Source organism: Crocuta crocuta, unplaced genomic scaffold (assembly GCF_008692635.1).
Source record: "Crocuta crocuta isolate KB4526 unplaced genomic scaffold, BGI_CrCroc_1.0 scaffold20, whole genome shotgun sequence".
Taxonomy (NCBI): Eukaryota; Metazoa; Chordata; class Mammalia; order Carnivora; family Hyaenidae; genus Crocuta; species Crocuta crocuta.
This window is the reverse complement of record NW_027527932.1, coordinates 812,257-834,117: the sequence shown is the minus strand read 5'-3', so window position 1 is coordinate 834,117 and position 21,861 is coordinate 812,257. Positions and strand designations below refer to the sequence as shown.

Here is a 21,861-nt window from a genome sequence, read left to right as displayed (position 1 = left end):
AAAAAAATATAGCTACTCCAGCTTTATTATTTGTTTTTATTGTATATATTTCCCTATGATTTTACTTTTAACCTTAATGTATCTTTATATTTAAAGTATGTTTCTTATAGAGAGCACATGATTGGATTTTTAAAATCCAGTCTTACCATCTCTGCCTTTTAACTGTAATGCTCAGACTATTTACATTTAATATAATTACTGATATAACTGAGTTTAAAACTACCATCTTTTATTTGTCTCATCTATTCCCTTATCCTTTTCTCCGGCTCTCCCCTATTTTTGCATCTCATTTTCTATTACTGACTTACTAGTTATAAACATCTTTTTAATTTTCGTGGTTGCTTTAGGATTTAGAATAGTCATCTTTAATAAGCACAGAATTTCTTTAAATAATTACATCACTTCATATGTAACTTTAGTATCCTGCCAGTTTCACCCTCCCTGCCATTTGTGCTATTGTTATTGTACATTTTAGTTTTACGTGTCATTAACCTCATGGTCTGTGGTTGTTTTTGTTTAAAAAAAACTGATTATCTTTCAGAGTAATTAAGAAAATCTGAAAAGTATTTACCCTGCGTTTACTACTTTTAACATTTTTTCCATTTGTGTAAAGGTTTCTATCTGTTGCAATATTTTTGACAAAAAGTCTATGATAATTCTCATCTTTCTCTATACAGTATGTCTTTTTTTCTAGTTGCTCCAAAGATATACTTNTTTTGGCAATTTTATTATGGTTATATATATACCTTGGTATAATTTCTTGGTGGTTTTCTTGTTTGGGTTTTACTGAGCTTCTGTGGGTTTATGATTTTCATCAAATACTGGAATTTTGGGACCATTATACTTTTATATTTTTGTTGTTTTCTTTTTTGTTTTTCTTATTTTAATTTATTTTTTAAGTTTATTAAGAAATTTTTAATGTTTATTTACTTACTTTTGAGAGAGAGAGAGAGAATATAAGCCAGGGAGGGACACAGAGAGAGGGCGAGACACAGAATCCAAAGTAGGTTCCAGGTTCTGAGTTGTCAGTGCAGAGCCTGATGCAGGGCTCAAACTCACACCTGCAAGATCATGACCTGAGCTGAAGTGAGCCACTCAACCAACTAAGCCATCCAGCCGCCCCTATTTATTTATTTTGAGAGAGAGAGAGCAGAGGAGAGGCAGGGAGAGAGGGAAAGAGAGAATCCCAAGCAGACTCTGCACTGTCAATCCAGAGCCTGATGTGGGGCTCAAACTCATGAACTGTGAGATCATGACCGGAGCCAAAAATCAAGAGTCTGACATTTAACCTACTGAGTCATCCAGGCACACCTGCTTTTTGTTTTTCAACAGCCTTATTGACACAATTCACATCCCATACATTCACACATTTAAAGTATATAATTAAGGGTGCTTAATCGTCAGCACAGAGGCTGCTTGGGATTCTCTGCCCCTCCTCTGTTTGTGCACTTTCGCTCTCTCTTCCTCTCTCTCAAAAATAAGTAAATAAACTTTAAAAATTAAAGTATACAATTAAATGATTTTTAGTATATTTACAGAGTTGTGTAATCATCAGTACAATCAATTTTAGAATATTTTTTATTATCCCAAAAGAAATCCTGTAGCCATTAATATTGTTCCTATATTTCCCCAACCCCTTAGCCCTAAGCAATCAATAATATATCGGTATCTGTCAATTTACCTATTCTGGACATATCATAGAAATGGAATCTTACAATACATGGTCTTTTGTGACTGGCGTCTTCCGCTGTGTGCAATGTTTTCAAAGGTTATACATGTAGTATAAATCAGTATTCATTTCTTTTTATTGCCAAAAAATTTTCCATGTGTATATACATACATATACATACACATACATCCATTGGTTGATGGACATTTGAATTGTTTCTGCTTTTCAGCTATTATGAATAATGTTGAACATTCATGTACAAGTGTTTTTGTGGATGTATGTTTTCATTTCTCTTGGTGTATAGTGATGAATGGGTTTTGTGTCATGTGGTTATATTATGTTTAACATTTTGAAGAACTGCCTGTTATTAAAGCAGCTGCACTATTTTACATTTTCCTCAGAAAGTATGAGGGTTCTAACTTCTCTACATTATTGCCAACACTTCTTATTATCTATGTTTTTAATTATAGCTGTCTCATCAGGTGTGAACTGGTATATAACTGTGGTTTTGATTTATATTTCCCTAATGACTAATGATGTTGAGTATCTTTTCATGTGCATATTATCCACTTGCATATCTTCTTTGTAGAATGTCTATTCAAGTCCTCTGCCCACTTATAAATTGGATTGTCTTTTTGTTATTGAGTTGCAAGAGTTTTTTTAATACATATATTCTGTACACAAGTCTATTATCAAATATAGGACTTGCAAATATTTTTTTCCAATCTGTTATCTTGTCTTTTTCACTTTCTTAATGGTCTTCTTTGAAGCACAACAGTTTTTAGTTTCACTGAAGTCTAATTTATTAATTTTTTGCTTATGTTTTTGGAATTGTATCTTAGAAGGTTTTGTCCATTACAATGTCATAAATGAGGTGCCTGGGTGGCTCAGTAGGTTAAATGTCTGACTTTGGCTAGGGTTATAATCTCACAGTTTGTGGGTTTGAGCCCCGCGTTGGGCTCTGTGCTGACAGCTCTGAGCATGGAGTCTGCTTCAGATTCTGTGTCTCCCTCTCTTTGCCCCTCCCCTACTCACATTCTGTCTCTCTGTCTCTCAAAAATGAACAAACATAAAAAATTTAATACAAGGTCATAAAGATTTATCCCTGTGTTTTCCTATACAAGTTTTATAGTTTTAAACTTGATTCTTTTATATGCAGCTATCCAAATATCTCAGCACCATTTGTTTTAAAAAACTACTTTCCTTATTGGTGTCCTTGTCAAAAATCAATTAACATAAATGTGAAAGTTTATTTCTGGGTTCCCAGTTTCCCATTCATGACAATGCCACACTATCTTAGTTACTATAGTTTTGTAGTAAGTTTTGAAATATGAAAGTATGAATCCTTCACTTTTTTTTTCAAGGTTTTGACTACGCTGGGTACCTTGAGGCCACTATTTCTTCAAAGACATTTTCTCATTCTGTCTTGGTTTGGGCAGCTTGTCAAACTGGATGGCTTAAACAACAAGCATTGATTTCTCACAATTCTGGAGGCTGGGAAGTCCAAGATCAAAGTGTAGGGGCGCCTGGGTGGCTCAGCTGGTTAAGCGTCCGACTTCAGCTCAGCTCATGATCTCATACGTGGTGAGTTCAAGCCCTGCATGGGGCTGTGTGCTGGCAGCTCAGAGTCTGGAGCTTGCTTAAGATTCTGTGTCTCCCTCTCTCTCTGTCCCACCCCTGTTTTGCACTCTGTTTCTCTCAGAAAAATGAGTAAGCGTTAAAAAAAATTTTTTTTCAGTGTTGGCAGATACTGTGATATGGTGAGAGCATCTCCCTGGTTGTTTAGATGCCAGTCTTCTCATTGTGTGCTCACATGGCTAAGTGAGAAATTTGTAGTCTCTTTTCTCTTCTTATAAATACAATAATCTCATTCATGAGGACTCCAGCCTCAAGACCTAATTATTTCCCAAAGGCCTCACCTTCAAATACTATCACACTGGGGATTAGGTTTCAATTTATGAGTTTTGAAGGGACACAATCATTTAGTCCCTAGCACGGCCCCTATTCCTAGGACTCCGTTTTCATACATGTGTGACTGCTTGTATCTCATAAGCCAGTGAGGCTCTGCTCATTTTTTAGTGTTTTTTACTTTCTGTACCTCAATTTCAGTAGTTTTAATGACAGCTTTAAGTTCACTGATAACTGCTTCTGTAATGACTAATCTACTTTTAATACCATCCAATTAATTTTTCATTTTAGATACATATTTCAGTTCCAAAGTTTTTTTTTCTTTGCATCGTCCATTTCCCTTCTGTTTGTGTTCCTTCTTCCTTTAAATTCTAGAGCATATTTATAATAACTTTTTAGAAGTCTTCTAATTCAATCCTCCGTGTCATTTCTAGATGCTTTTCTTGAGTGACTTTTCTCCAGTTATGATTTACATTTTCATCGGGCTTATTTGCTATTCCCCTCCCTGCTCTGGGGTCTGGAAAGTACCTTTAGGCAGAAAGCTGGGATATTAGAGAGCTCACCTTGTTTGTTTTCTATCTCTTAAGAGTCCACAGCCCTGTGTCGCTTATAGTTTAGCGTCTGAAAAAGCTGTTTCACATATTTGTTTGGCTTCTGTGTGTGTGTGTGTGTGTGTGTACACGTGATAATGATTCTTGTTTTGGTTAATACATTGTGGCCCATTATGTTATTTAAAATTCTTAAAGAAGTTTTTATTTATTTATTTTGAGAGAGAGAGAGCATGAGTGGGATAGGGGCAGAGAGAGAGGGAGAGAGAACTCCAAGAGGCTCTGTGCTGTCAGTACACAGCCCCACGTGGGGCTTGAACTCACAAACCGGGAGATTATGACTTGAGCTGAGATCAAGAGTCCAACATTTAACTGATTGAACCACCCATGTGGCCCTATGTCATTTTAAAATATAATTTTATTTCCATTTTTAAAAATTTTCTGATCCTTATACTCTTATTAGTCACATTTGGATCTCCTGAATTTAATTCTCTACATTTCTTTTTTACTTGCTTATTTTCCATTCTTTCTCTTTTGTTCTTTCTTGGAGACTTATCCAATTTTATCATTTAAGCTTTGTATTGAACATTTAATTTCTTCTATCTTATTCTAAATTTTGAAGTCCTCTCATTCATTTAATTTCCTTTTTTTTTTCAAAAAATCCTGTTTTTGTTTCAAGGTTTGAGAATCCTTTTTTATTTCTCTTAAGAAATTTAAATTAGAGTGGGATTTTTTTGTTTCCATATTATTAGTTTCTCCAGAAACTTTTATTTGTCTTTCTCTTTTATTTTTTTAATTTTTTAAAGTTTATTTATTTATTTTGAGAGAGAGAGTGCATGTGTGAGTGGTGGGAGGGATAGAGAGGGAGAGAGAGAGAATCCTAAGTAGGCTCTGTGTGTCAGTGCAGAGCCTGACATGGGGCTTGAACTCATGAACCAGGAGATGACCTGAACCAAAATCAAGAGTTGGGTGCTTAACTGACTGAGCCACTCAGGTGCGCTTCTCTGATTTTAGAAGCCTTTTTCAAATTAGTGATCCTGAGCTACTTTTTCATTCATGAAAGCAATTGAGACAGGCTTGTTGACTAATTAATTGGTCTCTAATTAATTGGCATGCTGCTGGCATGTTCCCTGAGGGACCTTTAAATGTCAGAATAGGGAGATGTTTTCTTTTTGGTTTGTCAGTTTCCTTAGAGAAGAATCTCCCAATCTCTTGCCCAAGGTTTTTAAGCCATTTAGGAAGGGTTTTGGGAGTAAAGCCTGGTTTGTGTGTATAAGAAGGAAGAAAGTATATGCCATCTAACATTTCTGTATTCGTTCAGTCTTTCACTGAATCTTCATTTTCAGCATTACCTTCTGCTGTGACTTGAACCACAGTCCCTCTGGTTCACCTTCTTCACAAATTAAACCTGTCCCCTGTAACTTTATTTTTAAGGTAGTCTATCCAGGTAGTCTTCTAATTTTCTCTTCTCTTATCATTTAGTTTATATATTGAAATTGCAGGTATGGAGAAGTATTTCATGAAAAGCCAGAATTTTCTGAAGCCATAACATGGAAAAAAGTTTCTAGGAGGTTCATGTGGTTTCACTTAGAAGAAAAAAGTGCAGGGGTGCCTGGGTGGCTTAGTCGGTTAAGCGTCCGGCTTTCGCTTAGGTCATGATCTCGCGGTTCGTGGGTTCGAGCCCCGCGTCGGGCTCTGTGCTGACTGCCAGCTCAGAGCCTGGAGCCTGTTTCAGTCTGTGACTCCCTCTCTCTCTGACCCTCCCCTGCTCACACTGTCTCTCTCTCTCTCCTAGAAATAAATAAAAATATTAAAAAAAAAAGAAGAAAAAAGTGCAAAGCCCTGTTAAAGCACTCCATTACCAAAATATGTAAAAAACATATTTACCAGAAATAATCTCACTATTGCCTATTCCAGTGGATTTCTATTAATATCTTGTCTGCCTTCATGTCAGCCACTCCACAGCATCCAATGTGAGTAGCCATTCCCTATTTCTTGAAGCTTCTTCTTCTCTTGTCTTTTCCTACATCATTGACTTCTGGTGTTTTCTCATCTAAATGATCTCTGAATATTGGGGTATTTCTGGCTTTGTCTTGGCCTCCTCTGTTCTCTATCTCTACTGTCTTTCATCCAGTCCCACGGCTCTAAAAGTCCTGTTAATGCTGTTGACTCTTGAAGTTTCTTATCTTCTCCTTTGAAGTCTAAATGCCTACTTGATATGTCAGTTTCAGTGTTCAATAGGCATTTCTATAGAAGGAATTCTTTTATTCCTTTCCTTGTATTTCCCAACTTGCAAAGGCTATCTCCCTAGTTTCTCACACAAAAACCAAGGAGTCATCCTTGATTTTTCTCTTTCCGTTATTCTTATACATCCTGCTCAACAAGTTCCATAGATTCAATCTAAAAATATACCTACAATCCAGTCACTCCTTTTCATCTCCAAGCAACCATCTTTTCTTAGCCTCTGTAGTAGTTTCCCAAATGATCTCTTTGCAATCCATTCTTTACATAGCTGATAGAGAAATTTTTAAAAATATAATCCATTCAGTGACTTCCTGTTGCACTTAAGAATAAAGTCACACTCATGATCATGGCCTAAAAGATCTTTATTATCTCTTCCCTATCATAATTTCGTGTTGTACTTTTGCACTATTGAGCACTTAACAATGTGTTAGACACTGAGCTAGACACTGGGGTCTCTATCATAGTAAACTGGCCTCTTTTTTGTTTCTAGGATACTCAGAATCTTTACATCTGCTATTCCATGGTTGGCATGTTCTTTCCTTAGCTCTTTGCATAGATTTCTTCTTTATCATTCTTCAGATCTCAGCATAAATGTCATTTCCTTAAAGGACTTTTTTTTTATTACCTGATTTAAAATATCCACTGACACCTTTTCCATTATGTCATCCTATTTAATTCCTTCATTGCCCTTTTCACAATCTTCTCTGCTTATTTATTTTCTGACTGTTCCCTCCACTGTATCATTTTATGTAAGCTCTTTGAGGGTAAAGACTGTCTTTGTCTTGATCATGGTATCCTTAGTGCCTAGAACATGTTTTCTGAAGGCCTAGGGCACATATGATATCATAAATATTTCTAAATAGACTAGCTTGATGGGAATAGGTTCAGGAAAAACTACACAGAGGAGGTAACATTGAGTTCAATCTTTAAAAAAAAATAAGGGTTTGGTTATTTAGACATTTATCATTGGAATGAATAATTAATATTAATGAAAGTATTTATTTTGATTACACATTTATCCTAGTTATACATTATTAATGTAGTCTAAGAATAATCAACTTAGGTGAAATAGCTTGGTCTTAATGTCATTTAGAAAAACTTCATTTGGGATCATTTGGAGGTAAGCATTTTTGTCCTGTTATCAAACTTTCATTTTTATGTCCAGAGTTAAAAGCATAATAGAATAAGACTTTAAAAGTAACGACAATAATTGAAATGAATCTTGGCAGTTATGATAATTAACAACTAAAAGATCTTAATAATCTTTTAAGATATATTCACCACTCATTACTGAAAATTTTTGCCAAGCATTGCGTGTAGAACCTGGCTTAAAAAATATTTTAGAAAAATGCTTACACAATAAAAGACGAAAGAAAAAAATATAAAAAACATAAAAATAAAAGATAAACAGGATAAATAATAAATGATAAATGCACTATTAAAAAAATACTTACACTGCACTTAAGATTGATGCCAATTTGGGAGACTGGAATTCTCCACCTTTTTCTCCCCAGGAATAGTGAGCTTCTATGCTTTGCCACTCTGTTCTGTGTTCCATGTGGTGATGGGGATGTTACACACAGCCCAGGTCTTCTCTGCTTAACAAAGACCTGGACTCTAGGTTGTCAGTTTGAAGAGGATCATATACATGTACAGTATATCTTGTACAGTATATCTCATATAAGGCTGTTGATCTACCATCATAAAATCATATTAGTGATAGAAATACTGCAAAATCATAGGAAAATTAAATGATTTTGATGAATACAAAATAGCCAGTGGGGAACAAATCTAGAAAAGCACTGTAAAACTTAAAAACATTTTTTAAATGTTTTTAACACTTATTCATTTTTTAAGAGACAGAGAGAGACAGAGCATGAATGGAGGAGGGCAGGGAGAGAGGGGGAGACAGAAGCCAAAGCAGGCTCCAGGCTCTGAACTATCAGCACAGATCCTGATGCGGGGCTCGAACCCACAAACTATGAGATCATGAACTAGGCTGAAGTTGGACACTTAACCCACTGAACCACCCAGGCACCCCTCCCCCCCAGTTTTTTTAAGTAGGCTCCATGCCCAGTGTGGAGCCCAACATGGGGCTTTAAGTCACAACCCTGAGGTCAAGACCCAAGCTGAAGTCAAGAGTTGGATGCTTAACTGGATTAGCTGCCCAGGCACCCCTAAAACTTAAAATATTTTTTATTTTTTTAGCCTTTATTTATTTTTGAGAGAGAGAGAGCAAGTAGGGGAGGAACAGAGAGAGGGAGACACAGAATCCAAAGCAGGTCCAGGCTCTGAGCTGTCAGCACAGAGCCTGACATGGGGTTTGAACCCATGAATTGTGAGTTCATAACCTGAGCTGAAGTCCAATGCACAACGGGCTGAGCCACCCAGGCGCTCCTTAAAATATTTTTGAATGCAGAATTTATCCCATGAACTTCTTACATGCTTCATGTTGTAAATTGAAACAATTAATTGAGTCATGCTTCCTTATTGGTCTTTATATTTTAAACATCCATCCTGATCAGTGGCATTTTGGATATTCTGAGGAATTCATTTGTAGTACAATACATATAATATTTATTTTCATAATTATCTACTGCTTATAGAAGTTATGGGATGAACTAGGTAATAAATCTAAATTTGGAAACAAGATCAGAGAAAAAAATTCCTTTTAAGTTTATTTATTTTGAGAGAAAGATGGGAAGAGAGTGCAAGCAGGGGAGGGCAGAGAGAAAGGGGAGAGAGAATCCTACGCAGGCTCCACACTGTCAGTGCAAGGCCATGTGCCGGGCACAGACTCATTAACCGTGAGATCATGACCTGAGCTGAAATCAAGAGTTGGACGCCTAACAGACTGAGCCACACAGGCTCCCCGGGGAAAACCTTTTTAAGGTCAGTGGATAGCTGTCTGGAAGTAGTTTTGAAAACAAGAGCTCTGTTTATGGGGGAAAGAAGCTCTTTATTCTTCCTGTCGCATCATGTAAAGAAATTATACCACAGGCCATCTCATTGCCAAATCAGAAACTGTGAGGTCATGGCAGTGGCTCAGCTTACAGACGACTGTTTCCAGGAAGTCTTCCCTAACTTCAAGCTGAGTTAGTGCCACCACGATACTTATGAAAACAGACTCACGTTGTAGCCTCATTACTTGTTGACTGTAGGTTTTTTGAGCCCCCAACTATATCCTTCCTTCCTCTGATCTACACAGAAGGGTACAGTGCCTGGCAGACATGTAGGTGCTCAGTGTGATGTGAATGTATAAATAACTGAATGAATATGGGATGATATGACCTAACATGACATGAATATAGCTAGTGAAAAGTAGAGTAAGTTCCAGGTACTTCACCAAGGAGGAACAGCCAGGAGAGAGTTTAGATCTAACCACAGTTACTAGAAATTCATTCATTGGGCAATCACAGATAGGTGGCAAGAAATCTAGTCTCTAGAGGGAAACATTTGCTGGAAAAATAATACAGAGAGTAAAAGCCCATACTTCCTTCTCAAAGAAACTTCTTTCTCTTGGCGAGGGGTGGAGGCACTGGGGTACGGAAGAGAAAACCAGGTAACAGGGCAGAATTATGCAAATAAATACATTAAGAAGTAGAGATTCAAAAGCTAGTTTTAAAGTAAATCTAGAATAGTTTTTAAAGTAATAAATTTTATGGATATTTTAAAAATGACTTTTAATCACAATTTCATGTAAATATTTTTTAACTAATTTTTCTGTACACTACCTTCACATGCAGAAGTTGGTTGTCAACTGCTATGAGCTGATTAAGATTCTCCAGTATTTCTAAGTCCCTTATGTCATCAATATTATTATTGCTGATATTCAATATGGAGAGGGATTTCTGTAAGAAAAATAAATTAGCATTAGTAAATAGTCTATTTAAATACTATATATAGGAACCAGAAATCTTAATCTGTGAAAAATTTAAGATTTATCAGTTAAGGCTGTTTTGCTCTTTAAGCTATAAAATTAAAATCCATGGAGATTTTGTTTCTATGCCATATTTTTTTTCGGACATAATTTTAAGACTTTAGTAATTGTGATATGACTTACTATTTTTGTCTAATTGCTTCATAAGTCTGACTTTCCCTTTCCAGAATATAAAAGATATTCATAGAAAAAAGAAGCCAGGAATCAAAAAACAAAGAAAAAATATGCCCCAACAACCCTTTTACACTGTTTGTGGGAATGCAAACTGGTACAGCCGCTCTGAAAAACAGTGTGGAGTTTCCTCAAAAAATTAACAATAAATCTACCGTATGACCCAGCAATAGCACTGCTAGGAATTTACCCAAGGGATCCAGCAGTGCTAATACATAGGGGCACATGTTCCCCAATATTTATANTGTTAACAACGCATATTAAAATGCTGAAAAGTATATTTTAAAATTTTATGCGATGCTTGAAATGGAGTTAAAACATTATTACTCGCATTAAATGCCATCACGTGTAAAGTGTAAAAAAAAAAAAAGAAGATGTCGTTTATCTATACAACAGAATCCTACCTGGCAATGAAAAAGAATGAAATCTGGCCATTTGTAGCAACGTGGATAGAACTGGAGGGTATTATGCTGAGCGAAAGAAGTCAGTGAGAAAGGCACCATGTGTTTTCACTCATATGGGGATCTTGAGAAACTCAACAGAAGGCCATGGGGGAGCGGATGGGGGGGAAAGTTACAGACAGGGAGGGAGGCAAACCATAAGAGACTCTTAAATACTGAGAACAAATTGAGGGTTGCTGGAAGGCGGGAGAGAGGAGAAAGTGGGTGATGGAGGAGGTGCATTGAGGAGGGCCCTTCTTGGGATGAGCACTGGGTGTCGTATGGAAACTAATTTGACAATAAATTATATATATAAAAAAAGATGCCCCAACAAACAAATGTTAACACACTGTAGAAAAATGCTTATTTCAGTTTAAGCAAACATCAAATTCAAAAATAAGAATTTGATACATAAGAATGAAAGAATATCTGGTTTTTATTTCTCTCTCTCCCTCTCGTTTCCTCTTAATAATCCACATGTTCAGAGGTACTTAAAATAATAACTAGCTAATTAACAAGAGGTATCAACATCAGCTGTTAGTGAGGACGTAAATACACAATAGAGCAGCAATAGTCCAAAGCCATCTTAAAATCTATGGCCCAGTAAACTCTACCAAGATTGTTTCTACCCACCAAGGCATCCATATAGGCAACATTTAGAGAAAATACTTCTTGATACTTTTAAAGACTTTAAATACAGCTTTAAAAATTATGGAATCTGCTTGAATCTGTATAAAAATTGAGCAAGCAAAAATGTTTTTAGAGGCATTTCATAATAAAACTGGTCATCCTCACAGTGAGAACAGTCTGTTTGGGTCAACTGAGACACTGCAGATTCTATGGGGAAGGGGTGGGATAGAAATCAGATCACTTCTTTCTTTTTCTGTTTAAAGCACTGTTTTTCAATTGTTATAAATTTGGTTCACAAACCTCTTGAATTCTATTTCTAGGCCTTTTGAAATAAAACCAATGAAATTTATAAATATAGCCATGTTCACTTTATGTCTCTTGTTCTAAAATTGAAGGGAGTGTATCCTAACAAATCCCATTTTTGAGAATTAGCAAAAGCCTCCATTGCGCCCTCTGGCTTCTCAACTAATTGTGACACCTCCACAATGTATTTGGGTGTCGGGTCACAACTAGAGCATCAAATCTGGTCCTCCGAGATCTACTTTTTGATGAGGCAGAGTCATCATATGTAATGCAGTCTACAATCAAATCAGAATCCAGCGAGGAGACAATTTATCAAAAACATTTTTCTCTAGGTTGCTTAAATTTTACCAAATAATTATCCATTATTCTTTCCTTAAGCTTTTTCCTAAAATTTAAAATTTTGAATCATGATAATCACCAAGGTTGAAATTAGGAATGAATTGACATCTAGATTAGAACTTGATAATTTTCATAACTTTTTCACATCCTTCTTTTGATCCTTTTAGTACCCTAGAGGCAGGCATTATTATCCCAACTTTATAGCTGCTGAGTCTTAGAGAAATTATGTGAGAAAAGTTAGTTTTAGTCCTCAAATTCTTAACTGGCCATATACACATACATAGTATGTATAATGTCCAAATATACCTTTGCCACCTTCCTGTTCCATTATAACTGATAATCACTATATTCTTTGTCAGAATACTCAAATGTGGGCTTACTGCCAGAGAATGAAGAGTTCTTGGATCAAACAGAAGCTTTTCTCCAAGGGGAAGCTTCTGACTCTCAACATGAAGCTCTCTTAGTCCTTCTAATCCTTCTAAACCTTCTATGACAGCAATGTAATTGCCTCCCAGATACCTGCAAAATATAAAACAGTTTATTTTTTTATTTTAGAGATAGAGAAAGAGGATGTGAGCAAGGGAGAGTGCAGAGGGAGGGAGGGAGGGAGGGAGAGGAAGGGAGAGAGAGAGAGAGAGAGAGAGAGAGAGAATCTCAAGCAGGCTCCATGCTCAGCCTGGAGCCTGATGCGGGGCCCAGTGCAAGGCTTGATCCCATGACAACTGGGACTATGACCTGAGCCAAAATCAAGAGTGAGAGGCTCAACTGCTCAACTGAGTGAGTCACCGAGGCACCTCAATATAAAACAATTTTAAATAGACATCCTGAGAACATTATGGTCTGTAAACATGATAAAAACATAGTAACGATCACTGAGCTGTGTGAAAATTATACACAGTATGCAGAAATATGCAGAATTTTTTCTTTACAATGAATCAATGAAAGATTTATATGTTTTTATACTTAATTTACTCTGAGAAATAAGTTTTTTTTTTTTAATTAAAGTGAGAGATATGGAATGGTCCTTATTAAATGATCTACCAATGCTCCTTTTATATGTTAGGGCACATGAGAATCATCTGAGTAGTAGGTTTAAAAATGAAGATTTTTAGGGCCGCTTGGGTGGCTCAGTTGGTTAAGTATCTGACTCTTGATTTTGGCTCAGGTCATGATCTCACAGTTCTAGAGTTTGAGCCGCATGTTGGGCTTTTGTGCTGACGGTGCAGAACCTGCTTGGGATTTTTTCCTCTCCCCCTCTCTCTCTCCTCCTCTTTGGGTCTCTCATTCTCGCTCTCTCAAAATAAATAAGTAAACTTTTTTTTTTAATAATATTTTTGGGCCTAGCCCTAGAGTTTCTCATTTTACTATCTAGGTCAGAACCCAGAAATCTGCATTTTTAAAAACGTTTATTCATTTTTGAGAGACAGACAGACAGAGACAGAGAGAGTATGAGCAGGGGAGGGGCAGTAAGGGGAACAGAGGATCTGAAGCAGGCTCTGCACTGACAGCAGTGAGCCTGATGTGGGGATCAAACTCACGAACCGCTGTGAGATCATGAAGTCGGACACTCAACCGACTGAGCCACCTAGGCGCCCTGCCATCTGCGTTTTTAATAAGCGTTTCCCTCATCTTCTTCCTAGTTTGAGGTTATTGGCTACTTTTTGAGAAGCACTGATAGCTCTTCCAGCCTGGGAAAATTGAATCCACCAGGCTTCATCATTGAATTAAAATCATTACAGCTAGTAAATGCCTTTTTACACTCGAACCTAAATCAACATTATCAACTCTCTGACCCTGCCCTTTGAGGTGTGTGATTCTGAAAGGCACAGGGTTCATTTGGTTTTCATGGAAAATCAAAATCAAAAAGTTTTCATGGAAATTTTCCTTGGAAACTTTTTTCACCAGTTGAGCCTTTAAGGATGCTTTAGGTACCCTTATAAGTGGTTAAGACAACTCACTCTCCTGCAAAAGAAAAGCATATCAGGCTTAATAAACAGATTTCCAAGTATAACATTAAATAAAAAAGCACTTACAGTTTTTCCAGTTTCTTTAGTGACCTGAGGTTCTCTATACATGAAATAGAATTGTTTTGTAGGTACAGATGGGTCAGATTTGTAGCATAATTCAGGTTAGTGATTTCACTAATGCGGTTATCATACAAATATAAAACACTCAGATTTTTGCAAGGAGAGAGGTCTTCCTAAAAGGAAAACAAAAACAGGTCATACTTAGTCTCCTGGAAACTTAGAAGTTTGTTTTTAAGAAAGTTTTCTACTTTCTGCAAATTTCCTTAAGATATAATAGTGTATCTCTGTTCTTATTCGCACAGTAAAAAGACTAGAATGATTATAAAATTAGTTCTAGGTTTTAGTATTCTGTAACTGTATCAGTAAAATTGTATTGGTTAAGGATTTTCCGAGAGCAAGCAGTTTTTCTTGGAAGCAGTTAGGTTTCTCTGGAAGCATTGAAGCATTTAACAAATTAATGTATCAACATTATAAATCAGGGCTTAATCTTTCTGTGGGATTAGAAGTAAACTTATTTATAATACTGAAAATGGTAAGTCATATGGATATTCAAGAATAATAGATGAATAAACTATGATGATGCTATTGAAACGAATGCTGTTTAACCATTAAATATTCTTTAATTTCTTTAGTAATATTTTATAGATCTCAAAATGAAAACAGTACATTCAATTGACCCACTATTATAAAACTACATGAATACATGCCTAGAAAAAAGACTGTAAGGACAGCACCTGCATGTTAATAGTGGTTTTCTCTGCATGATATTACTACAAGTCAGTTTTTTTCTTTTTATATCTATTTATAGAAATGAACATCATCAGTTACTTTTGAGATAAGAAAATAATTAAAGGTATTTTTAAAAGTCTGCCATTTCTTATGTGGTAGTAGAGTCAGCCTATAGTAAGTATGCAAGAGCTAGAGTGAAGAATACTCAAAATACCTCAGCTTGGGATGCCTGGCTGGCACTGTCAGTGTAACATGCAACTCTTGATTTTGGGGGTGTAAATTCAAGCCCCATGTTGGATATAGGGATTATTCTAAAACAATAAAACCTTAAAAAATCTCAGCTTTTATTAACAAGATCTTTTAAAATATAATGACATCTTAGGGACTTTATAAGTTATTCTTAGTGTAAATTATATATAATTGGCCCTTGAACAACATGGATTTGAACTGCATGGGTTCACTTATACATGGATTTTTTTCTGATAAATGCTATATAGTACTGTAATGTATTTTATCTTCCTATGATTTTCATAGTAACATTTTTTCTCTAGTTTATTGTAAGAATACAGTATATAATACATATAACGTACAAAATATGTTAATTGACTTCGTTATCAAGATTTCTGGTCAACAGTAGGCCATTAGTAGTTAAGTTTTTTGGGAATTAAAAGTTATCCAAGAGTTTTTAATTATGTTGGGTGGCAGGGTGTTGAGGAGTATGGGGGAGTTTGTGTCCCTAACCCTCATATTTTTCTAGGGTCTACTGTACTTAGTTTGCTTTTCTCCTAACAAGGGTCATCTACATCAAAGAAGCACTAATTGTGACAGGACAAAAGAACATTAAATGGAGGCTGTCTGCAGAGGGCAATGTATAATTGCCTGTAATGTGTGTTAATGGTGTAATAAGGTAGAGAGTTTTCTGGGCAACTGGATTCATGGGGAGAAGAATTCACTGAAAAAAACTGGAAAGAAATACAGAATAGGAACTTGGTAGAGTCTGCAAAAAAAAAAGTCTTAATTGACACTTGTGCCTGGGGCTTTGGTATTTTTTTCATTCATTTGATAAACATTTATTAAGCACTTAATATGGGTTAGGCACTGTGTTGGATGGGGGATTTAGAGTGATATGAACAAAATAGACATCATCCCTGCCTTCACGTACCTGTGTTTCTGAGAAAATTTCTCTCATCTGTAGTCTTTAGCATTTTATTGTAGACAATAGACACCAATACAAATGGCCTAAAAGGATTATTGCTCCCTTTAAAGTTTCCAACATTAAGGCCAATTTAACACAGAGAAAATACAGTGTCAGAGTATATCCAAGTAAACAGTCTGGTCTGATATAAATGGCAGTATAACCAACATTTATATAATTGGTTAAATTATGTGTGAAAAAGATTTCACTGTTAAAGTTTTAAAATGTGGTATTCATATAGTTCATTCTTACTACTTGATATGTTTAAAAAAAAAACCTCATATTCCAAGGATCTGGAATTATACAAAAGTATTACCTTTGAAATTGTTTTCCAACATAACACTTTCAAGTCTAGTTTGCTACACTATAGAGTATTTCAGGGATATATACATAGATATATATGTGTGTATATATATATATACATAGATATATATGTGTGTATATATATATATTTAGCACATAGATTTAACAATCACAATGGTATGTTTTATAGAGATTTAGTTCTAATAATTTTAACATCATAAGCAGGAAATTAAAATGAAAACAGTATATAGCTGACTAATCAAAATACAGTTAACAAATATCAAAATACAGTTAATAAGGAAATATTTTCTGACACCAGCTTCTAAACTTTACATTGTTAATTATGTAAAAATAGAAAATTTAGAATTCTTACAATTGCATCTATATTTTTGTTTGAAAAATTTATATGAGTTATTTTCCTCAGGTATCGTGAAGTGGTTTCTTCTTTTCGGGGTTTAAGATTGTTATATTTGGCAATTAGATCCAAGGTTAGTCGAACCATGATTTCTCTATAAGTCAAACCTCAGCAGTAGCTCTGTTCTGTTACCATGTCAGGAAGCAGGTTTAGGTATTGTTTTATTCTCAACTTTCTAAAAATAAAAGAAAAAAAAAGGGGGCATTATGTACGTGGCAATTTAGGAAAAATTGACTTCCTTTTTAATTTTCTTATGGAAATTATTTGATAAGCTACTTCAGAGATATTTTAAAAGGCATTTTCTAAGTTGATAGACTTAATTCTTAAAAACAGATTTAAAAAAACAAAATTAATCATATATACAATGCTCATTCATTTCTACTTTTAATCTTTTCCTCTCCCTAGTATTGAGTTGTTACTGTAGGCATCTTTTAAAGGATTTTTTTCGTCAAGGAATATCATCTGATGTTTTCACATGAAGGCCCAGAGGTAGGTCTCTACTTACGCTAGTGAAAGTTGAGAATGAGACCAGAATGGTCTTCTGGCTTTTTCCATTGTACCCATGGTAATCATATTTTCTAAATCCTCAAATCAGAACACATGGTGTAAAAAAACCTTAAGTATGCACATAGGACAGTGGTGCACAATACTTGAAAATGGTGTTGGCCTTGAAAATTGTTATAGCTGCAGTCCACAAAGAGGCAGCACGATGTAGTGTTTCTCAACCCAGACTGCCTGGGTTCACACTTTGGTACCACTGCTCACTGGTTAGGCGATCTTGGGCATGTTACATCAGTTTCTCTTTCCCCCCATGTTCCCCATTCACAGTGCAAACCAGGCAAAGTGCCTGGGCTGAGGTGTATATGGATGAGTTTACTCTGTCTCCTCTTCTATACAGTATAAGAACACAGTCTCATAAGCACCAGGAGGCTGTGTTACCTCTGTGTCTTATAAAATTAGGATAATAATAGTACCTACTTCCTAGGGTTATTGTGAAGATTATATGAGATAAAAAAGTATAGAATATTCTGCACAGTGCCTGGTACATAGGTCAACAAATGTTTGCTATCACCATTTTTGCTTTATTGTTTTGTTCAGAGGTAAGGTGAATACTGTTTACTTCACTGTTTGACCTGGAGTATATTAGCGCTGTTAAGTAATGGGAAAAGAATTAATTAATTAATTATTGCTTTATGTGAGAGATCCATATGTGGTCCATAAGTCTGAAGTAACCCATTTTTTTCCAACCATCACAAAACTGTGATAAATACCACAGTTTTGTAAAATTTATTGTTTTTTAAAAACATAGTTTAGGGGAGCCTGGGTGGCTTAGTCGGTTGGGTGTCCTACTTCGGCTCAGGTCATGATCTCACGGTTCATGGGTTCGAGCCCCACGTCGGGCTCTGTGCTGACAGCTAGTTCAGAGCCTGGAGCTTGTTTCAGATTCTGTCTTCCTCTCTCTCTGACCCTCCCCTTCTCATGCTGTTGCTCTCTCTCAGAAATAAATAAAACGTTAAAAAAATAATTAAAAATTATAGTTTAAAACTGAGCATTCTTATTCTAATATATCTGGAATTTTACCAACCAAACACCTCAGTTTGTATAGTATTCTGGACATGAAATCAATGCTTAGAAGGAAAATGAATTCAGTAGAAGAGAAATTCAATGTGCATTATCATACATTGACATAACTACCCAGGCTATATTATATAAAATGCCCACAATAAAATATTTGAAGATAGTGAACGAATCCTTAGTTTTTAAAATGCAAAATGTAATTTGTAGAATAAAATTACTGAATTTTTGTAGATTTTTGAAATTTGCATGAATTCATTATAACAAAAATTTAAGATTATTGTTTATGGATCAAATTTCAAACATGACAGTAATATTCTGAGCAAAGTTTCTAGTTAAATAAAAATAACTTTTATTAATATTGCCTTAAGAATATTTCATGATGAAAGTTTAAAGAATAATACCCACACTCATGGACTTACAGGTCATCTTAAATAGAAAAAGTTATAAATACATTTGTATCCCCTCTGTAACTTTTTCTGTGTCCTCTCTCTTTTTTTTTAAGTTTATTTTTTTGAGAGAGTGAGAGCAAGGGGAGGGGCAGAGAGAGAGAAGGAAAGAGAGAGAATCCCAAGAAGTCTCCACACATCAGTGCAGAGCCCAATGTGGGGCTTAAACTCATGAACCTCGAGATCCTGACCGGAGCTGAAATCGAGAGTTGATGCTTAACCGACCGAGCCACCCAGACACCCCTATAAGTAATTTTTAGATACATTTATATTTTTATCAGATACCAATATTTTGTTGATTATACATGTAGGAAGTATCTGTTCCCTGACTTTAGTTTGTCTTTTCTCCATTTTCCCCTTAGTTTGTGTTTAATGGCATCTTCTAAAAAACAGAAGCTATATATCGTTCATGTAGTCAGATGTACCATTTTTTTGCTCATATTTTATGCTTTTTGTGGCTTATTTAGTAACCCTTTCCCTATCCACATTTAAGAGAAAGACCTTTTTCTTTCTTCTTGTAAACATGTTTAGTTTTGCTTTGCTTTGCACATTTTGTCTGCTTTACTGTGATCACAAGCAGCAATCAGTGCTCAGAGGACAGATCCTTGATATTTGGTGGCTAGTATGTTTTTGCCCATTTTGGCTTCTGCAAGCTACATGTAAGGTACTCTAGAAACCCTGCTACATGGTTGTGTGTAGGGGATGAATAGTTGCTGTAGAACTGAAATTGACCAAAATTTATTGCAGTTTATTGTCTAATCCTTCTCCTGGAAGTTAGCCTTCAGTAGACTTCAGCTTCCAAATACTTACACCAGACAGAGTCTGCCAGTGCAGCTGTTGTCTTGGTGGGGACACAGAGGCTTCCTACTCTGCCATGTTCCCAGAAGCCTCTCCTCCTTAACTCTTTCATATACATTTTAAAAATCAACTTGCCGGGGTGCCTGGGTGGCTCAACTGATTGACTCTTGGTTTTGGATCAGGTCACGATCTCACGCTTTCATGGGATCGAGCCCTGTATCAGGCTCTGTGCTGACAGTGTGGGGCCTGCTTGGGATTTTCTTTCTCTCCCTCCCACTCTGCCCCTTCCCTGCTTGTGCCATCATGCTTGCTCGCTCGCTCTCTCTCTCTTTCTCTCAAAACACACACACACACACACACACACACACTCACCAAAAAAACCTTAAAAAAAAAATCAACTTGTTATGTTCCATGAAAAAGCCTATCAGGATTTTGTTAGGAATTGCACTGAATTCGTAACAGGTCTCTAATATTGAGCCTTCTTTTCCATCACTGTGGTATGTGTGCCTCACCAGTTAGCCCATATTTTAAAATTTTAGAACTTTTTCTGGAAATTTCAAGTATCATGTTTACACCGATAACTGGTGAAAATGCACATCTTAAAGTAGTTTACACCCCAGGATTTCTCTCTCACGGCCGGGGCTGGAACTGCCATACAAGTGGCTATGTATGTAGGAGCAAGCCTGTACTGTGATGGGGTGATGCCTTGTGGGGGTAAATTTTACATGTGGGAGACAGTGGCCACATGATTCATTCTCCCTTCTTTCCCCCACGCACTTCTAGGAGAGAGGGCCATGTCCCAAGGTCTCCCGAAAACAGCTCTGCTCTCTTGGGTTACATACTGGGTTGTGTTGTCCTCCCATCTCTTACTCCTTTTTCCTTTCTGTCCTGCTTCCCTGAAGTTACAACCACACCAAAAGTGTTATCATATGAATTTTTGCTTCAGGCTCTGTTTCTAACCTGGGCTAAAACAGAGAAATTTTGGATCATCTGAATCCTCACGAATGACCACGCTATACATGCATTTTGGCTCTAGGTTCCAGGGCACAAAGTGGTGCTCGTATAGAATTAAATTTGATTTTCTCAGATGATTAAGAAAGTAAAGAGGCCAAATGTGGTATAGAAATGAAATATTTATTAAACCAGGGTAAGGGCAATGGACCCCATCAACAAGCTATAAGAAAACGTTCCAGGGGCTTGAATATGGAAAGGGAAATAATTTAATCAACCCATAGCACACAATAATAGACACTTAAAAGAACCTGCATTGTAGCAGTCATATCCGCAAGAAGATTTAGTTTCATCAAAACACCACCATTCATCTTGTTAATGTAACAGTAATTTAAACTTTATTGGTATTGTAGTTTGTTTTAGATCTATTATTAAGCTTCAGCTGTTTAAATTGAACCTAGTTTGGATTTGGATTCATTTTAGAATATTATAACAAAAGAAATTATGTCAGCACTTGTGGGGTGTCCTTGCTTTGCTTTAAAAGAGGTTCATTATTTTCTAAAGTTTGAAAAACTACTTTTTCATAATTTTTCCCTACTAGATACCTGTTATCTCAGGGTTCCCCCTGCTAGTACATGTCTATCTGGATTGCCTGTGGGAAACGGTTTAGAGCTGCTTTCCAGGCTCTGGGAACCCAGTGGGGTGGGCCCCTTGGCTTGAACGATCCGCTGGGGCTCCCACAGGCGACCCGCCCACGGAAGGTGTTTCCGAGTTTGGTTCGTGCATGTCCCGCAGCGAGCCCAGGCCCTGGCTTCCGAAAGCTCAGAACCGCCTCCGAATTCTCAGAAAGCCCAGAACCGCGGCCTCGGGCTTCGCCTCGACCAACGGGGCTGCGCGCGCAGATGCGGCTCCGGGCCCGCGGCGCCTCCGCCGCCGGCCGCAGCCTTGCCGGACGCCCGCTCTCCGTCGGAAACACAGACTTCCGGAGATGCGGCCCAGGGGTCCTCGTTTCAACCAGTAGCCCGGGAAGGTCTTACTTACTGGCAGACAAGTTTGAGAAACGCGGCTCTGTGGGTCCCTCGGTCCCCACGCCTCTCCCCTGCAGGCACCTCTCCTCCCGCGGGAGGAACCGAGTCTCCTCAGCGCCGGATTCCTCGACAGCCGCGGAGCGGTTGCTAGGCGACCCGACGCTCCTGCTGCGGCGGCGGCTTCCGGGAAATCTCGCGC

General features: G+C 36.9%; 2 protein-coding genes and 1 non-coding gene across 9 annotated transcripts in view; 1 reads left to right on the top strand and 2 right to left on the bottom strand.

Annotated features, from left to right (window-relative positions):
- Positions 1-10,718, top strand: part of LOC144221314 (uncharacterized) — a 70,668-nt gene extending 59,950 nt beyond the window's left edge. For all 3 annotated transcript variants that reach the window (XM_077751783.1, XM_077751782.1, XM_077751781.1), the window contains one exon: positions 10,477-10,718. The gene's annotated coding sequence lies outside the window, so the exon portion shown is untranslated. The remainder of the gene's footprint in view (positions 1-10,476) is intronic.
- Positions 1-21,739, bottom strand: part of PPP1R42 (protein phosphatase 1 regulatory subunit 42) — a 53,812-nt gene extending 32,073 nt beyond the window's left edge. For all 5 annotated transcript variants that reach the window (XM_077751775.1, XM_077751778.1, XM_077751777.1 and 2 more), the window contains exons 1-5: positions 21,676-21,739; positions 16,820-17,036; positions 14,226-14,392; positions 12,573-12,711; positions 10,104-10,220 (exon numbers count right to left, since the gene is read on the bottom strand). In XM_077751775.1, coding sequence (XP_077607901.1) covers positions 10,104-10,220; positions 12,573-12,711; positions 14,226-14,392; positions 16,820-16,948 — 552 coding nt within the window. In that variant the 5' untranslated portion in view covers positions 16,949-17,036; positions 21,676-21,739. The remainder of the gene's footprint in view (positions 1-10,103; positions 10,221-12,572; positions 12,712-14,225; positions 14,393-16,819; positions 17,037-21,675) is intronic.
- LOC144221392 (small nucleolar RNA SNORA51) lies at positions 17,671-17,793 on the bottom strand. Its single transcript, XR_013332069.1, has one exon. It is a non-coding gene; the product is annotated as a small nucleolar RNA SNORA51 (small nucleolar RNA).
- Positions 21,740-21,861: the final 122 nt, after the last annotated feature.